Genomic DNA, 5166 nt, shown 5'->3' with positions numbered 1-5166 from the left:
CAAAAAAAAAAAAAAAAAAAAAGATCGAAAAAAAGTTTTTGTCACAAATATAGACCTTAAAAATAAAAATGACCAAAATAGACTTAAATGTTTTATCAAAAGAAGTAAATATACACTTATACCCCTATGGTTAATTAATCTAGACATTATGGTTTAAAGTTAAGGGGTGGGGTTTAGGGTTCAGGGTTTAGAGTTTAGGGTTTAGGGTTTAGAGTTGAAGAGTGGGGTTTTGGGGATAGGATTTCAAATTTTAAAAAATTAAAAAAATTTTAAATTTTCAAAATAAAAATTGCTATTTTGGTCATTTTAGTTTTTGAGGTTTATTTTTGTGACAAATATTTAAAAATGTCTATTTGAGAGAATTATCCAATTTTATATATAAACCATATTATTATAATAAAAATCATGGTATTAAAATTATATATATATATAATTAGTATTCATATTATCTCAATTTTTTAAAAAAATATTTTTATATTTATATAATTTTTACAAAAAAAAGTTACCCTTCTGCAACAACTGCAAACGTTAACTGGAACCAGCTTTTGATTTTGAGAGGTTTGGAGCGGTGTAAAACGGTTTGTAGCGGTGTAAAACAGTTTGTAGCGTTTTTGTGATTGTTATGAAACGCCAACCATCGTTATCAACCGCAAAAGTTGCATTTGCGGATGGTAGCGGAAAAACCAGTCAGACCCTAAGTCATTGTCAGTTTTGGTTCTTTAAATAGCTCAGTGTTTTGAAACCCGACCCGGACTCGCAGTTGAACCGGTAAATCCAGTGACCAGAAACAATCTGGTTTGGGTTTTGTGAAAAACTCAATATTTAGAAACCCGCAGAAATCCGCAAATACCCAGTAAAACCTGGAACCCGATACCGGTTGAACCACCGGTTGAACCAATAAATAACTTTTACTTCTTTTTTTAGTTTTTAATTATTTTTTTAGATAATGTTTTATATTCTAAATTTCCAATTAAGAAATTAAGAGCAGCATTATCGCATGGTTTTAGGAGGGTTTTTACCCAAAAAGCTGGGCGTGGACCACCACAAAAAGGAAGAAATGAGTTGCAAAAGTCGCAGGAGAAGAAAAGTTTGTTCAAGGTTTTCTGTACTGTTTGCGGACCCCACTGACACGTGGCTGCCCGCGATAGATTCGGTTTTTATTTTTATTTTTAATGAGACAAAAAAATAAATAATAAGAAACCCAGTTGAGTTTGTGGGATAAATATGCTCTAAGTGATGATTAAAAAAAAAGTTAGGTTTTCGCTTTTCAGTTTTATATTTGTGGTTTTTAGATTTTGATGAAGATTTTACTATGCCTTCTGAAGAAAATGAAATGAACGATGGTAGAGAGAACCAAAATTAGTTGATGTGATTTGGTGTTAGTTTATTTTCGTTATTGACAATTTATTACAATAATTTTTTACTTTTGGTTTATTTTGTATTTAAAGTTTAATTTATTATTTACATTAGACATTTAAATATTTATAAATTTTAAATAGTCTAAACTATTTTTTGATATTTTGTATGTCAAATGAAAATAAAAATATCTATATATATAAAGTTGGTTTTTTTCCTTCTTATGACATGTGGAATTGGGGTTTGTTGACATGTGTCTTCATATTTTTTTTTGTATTTTAAATCCTTTTTCTTTTAGATTATTGCAATTTGTTTCATCAATTTCTAATTATGTACTATCTAATCATTCTCACACTTATTAGTCCCTAAAATTCAAGAAATAAATAAAATAATAAAAATATATTTTAAATATTTAATTTATTTACAATTAAAAATAGAATAAATTTTCACCATTTTATTATTTTTACTAATTTTTATTATTTCATTTACAAATTATATATTTATTTCACTATTAATATCATAAGATAATCAAACTAAGAATAAGAAACTATGAAGCCGTCCTCGAGCTATTAAAGAGAGCATAGAAGTCAGAACACCAAAAATTAGATTTTGAAAACAAAGACGAGCAGAGACTATTGACGGTAAGCCAACGTTGAGGAATACAACATATAAAACGAGTAAACTCTGACCCAACCAAGAAGATGCAGTTCCTAACATCAGCTGAAATCTAAGGAAGAAGATGAGCAGTCAATATTGACTGGAACAACCTACAATGCCGTGAGAATCAACCGAAAAACTAAAAACTCATAAACCCGATGTACAACACACACCATATAATCTCACAGGTGAAGAAGACAAGGAAGAACAAGAGAAAGATGTAAGTCTTTTTCCAGTGATGGTGAAAAGCACCGCACACCAGAAAGGTAACGAAATACATAGACGGGGATGGCTCAAGGTCAAAATATACGGAGAGGGAAAAAAACATCTTAAAAGTTATAATTTTCAAAAATATGAAAAAAATATAATTCAATTTTGACGTTGAACCCGCTAATCTTAGAATCAACAAAGTTATTGAAATTCAATAATCTTTTACATTAGATGCTCATTTCACTACTAACAAGTACTATACATACAACAACACATTATTCGAAAAACAAACACAAAATATATTAACATATCATCTATTACTACGTAACACACTAAAAACACCAAATAATGATCTTAACAAATAAAAACGACAACATAATTATATTATCCAAAAAATCATGTTCTTAGCAATAATAAAAACAATATTCCGCGCGAAGTGCGGACACCCCCTAGTAAAAACTAAAGTTAAGTATTTTCTAAATGTTTTTAAACATAAAATATATACATATCCAAACTATTATTTTATGTTTTAAAAAACATTTACAAAATATTAAACTTTAGTTTCTATATTTTTATTTACATAGCTGATATATTATTATATAATAAAATTAATTCATTTATTAACCTGCGGTTCATCCGTGGTCGACCCAATGACCCAGCAACCCAGTAAGTCGTCCGGTTCAGTGTCCCGGTCAGGTTTAAAAACATTGGCTCACACAAATCAAAGGGGGCAAAATATGTTTAAATAAAGAGTTAAATGGTAATTATATCATCATTTATAATTTAAATTATTAAATATAATAAATAAATATTAAAATCGAAAAAATTAAATCAAAACTAATTTTTGAAATTTTTCTTCTAAAATTTTTTTTTCAAACATTTTTTTTGATAAACAATTTCTTTAAAAAAGTTTAAGAAAACTTTCATAAACGTGTACGATATCTTCCCGAATTTATAAATAGACTTCTTCAATATATCTTTTATATATAATTAAGAAGTTCTTCCTAAATATGTATGTCATTTTCCTGAGTTTGTTTTATATACATATTTAGGAAAATAATATTAAATATATATAAGGTCTTCTGAAAACATTAAATTAATGTTCACAGTTTGGTTGTTGACTGAAACTCTGTTTAAATTATGATCATGTTGTGGACTGAAACCCTACTTAAATTAATCTTCATACTTCATTCTAATGCCTTGCAGATCCATGAAGAGGAAAAACAAATCGCTGAATAAAACTATCAATTCTTAGTATGTTCGATATATAGTGTGCCATGTGTAACTAATTTAGATGAATCTCTATTTGATCTACGATTTTATTTATCTATGACAACTTTTTATACAAAAAAAAAAAAAATTCATTTAATTAATCTTCGTATTTGATTTGATTAAATTGTTTTCTATTAAATGTTAAATGATGTCTATAATTTTGCCTCACGATAATTAAATAAAAAAAAGTAAACAACAGAGTAAATAAATCTTAGCATAATATAGATTGTATTCAACTCGAGGCGACCAAACAATTCTCTAGTACTAAATTCCATAATGAATTAAAAATAGTAGAAAGAAAGCTCAAACGCAAAAAGCACTTGTGAACAAGCGGATGAACACTAAAAGGAAACTGCCAAGGATTGTGACCAAAGCAATTCATAGTTTCGCAATGTACTTCCGCTTCGTACAAAAGTCGGAGACTCGATCAGTTCGAAGTCTGAGGTTTCTTCGCCTTATTCCGTTTACGTCGTGGCTTTCCATTAGTCGCTGGGGGCGGCGACGTCGTACCATCTTGTGAGCTCACGCTGCACGGAGAAATATTGTCCTTCGAGACCTCACCAGCATCGAGACCATCAGAGATCTTGCAACCCTCAGGGTCCGTCACGTCTTTCTCAGTTACTTTTTCCTCCTCAGCTTCCTCCTTACGTTCCTACAAAAGAGAGAAACTAGGTTTAGATCAATCTCATGGTTAACAGCCGATATTAGGTTAAGTAAAACAAGGGCATACCTTTTTCTTTTTGTTTTTCTTAGCAGGGAGGTTGATCTCTTCTGAACCGGCCGCGGAAGGAGGAGGAGAAGGGGGAAGACGGAGCTTTTCGAGCTCTTCGATTAGGGCGGTGACGATTGGCTTCGAGCGGATGGCTTCTTCTTGCTCCTTGTTTAGGGTTTTGCCCTGAGAGACCGCCTCTTCCATCTCAGTAATACGGTTGTACCTCTTGCGGTGAGCACGGAGACGCTTGCTGATGAGAGCCATGACTTGTTGTCCTTCTGTGACGGCCATCTTGTCAATAAGAGCGATGTGAAAGGCGGCGGAGCAAGAGAAAGATACAGGGAGATTAGGGATATGAAATAAGATGTATTTCGATTGAAACTACGTATACATATATATAGTAGAGACCTTAGGTCTCGATGCTATATTTTGGAACATTCTAGATCTTTGTATTGATAGATACAAATCTCCATATTTTTAATTGTTAACAAATATTTTTGTATATCCCTTTATTATTATCTGAGGAGCATTAAAAATAAATAACTTTTAGTTCATGTGTTTATTACAAGTGTGCCATTTCTTACGTGACAACTCCACAAGCTCCCTCACCTATTCTATTTAAAACTCTTTTGTTAACTAGAGTAATTACACAACATGCCATTGATCAAAACATTATAATTACCTTAGTTTTGTCTACATTTGTCACATATATACGTTGATACGTATTACATCAAACCTTATAATTTATTTCTTGCGTTAGTTACCTTAACCGAAGTTCTACGTATTACATCAAAGATTTTAAAATTATGTTAATTACCTTGACTGAAGTTTTTTCATTAATTTGTTTCAATACAAAAACATTACTGACATACGTAGTGGTCTAATTTTTTATTCAAAATGAATATAGATGCGAAAAAATTAATGTGCGATTATCAATCAAAGTTTGTTTTCTGAAAAAT

General features: G+C 30.6%; 1 protein-coding gene across 1 annotated transcript; it reads right to left on the bottom strand.

Annotated features, from left to right (window-relative positions):
* Positions 1-3737: 3737 nt before the first annotated feature.
* Positions 3738-4553, bottom strand: LOC106317237. The gene is made up of 2 exons (XM_013755088.1): positions 4226-4553; positions 3738-4147 (listed from the first exon to the last, which is right to left on the bottom strand). The coding sequence occupies exons 1-2, from the start codon at positions 4496-4498 to the stop codon at positions 3923-3925; spliced, it is 498 nt and encodes a 165-aa protein (XP_013610542.1). The 5' UTR covers positions 4499-4553; the 3' UTR covers positions 3738-3922.
* Between the last annotated feature and the right edge of the window lie 613 nt (positions 4554-5166).

The sequence above is a fragment of the Brassica oleracea genome, chromosome C9 (assembly GCF_000695525.1).
Source record: "Brassica oleracea var. oleracea cultivar TO1000 chromosome C9, BOL, whole genome shotgun sequence".
NCBI lineage: Eukaryota > Viridiplantae > Streptophyta > Magnoliopsida > Brassicales > Brassicaceae > Brassica > Brassica oleracea.
The sequence above is the reverse complement of the archived record's forward strand: the minus strand, read 5'-3'. Positions and strand labels throughout refer to the sequence as shown.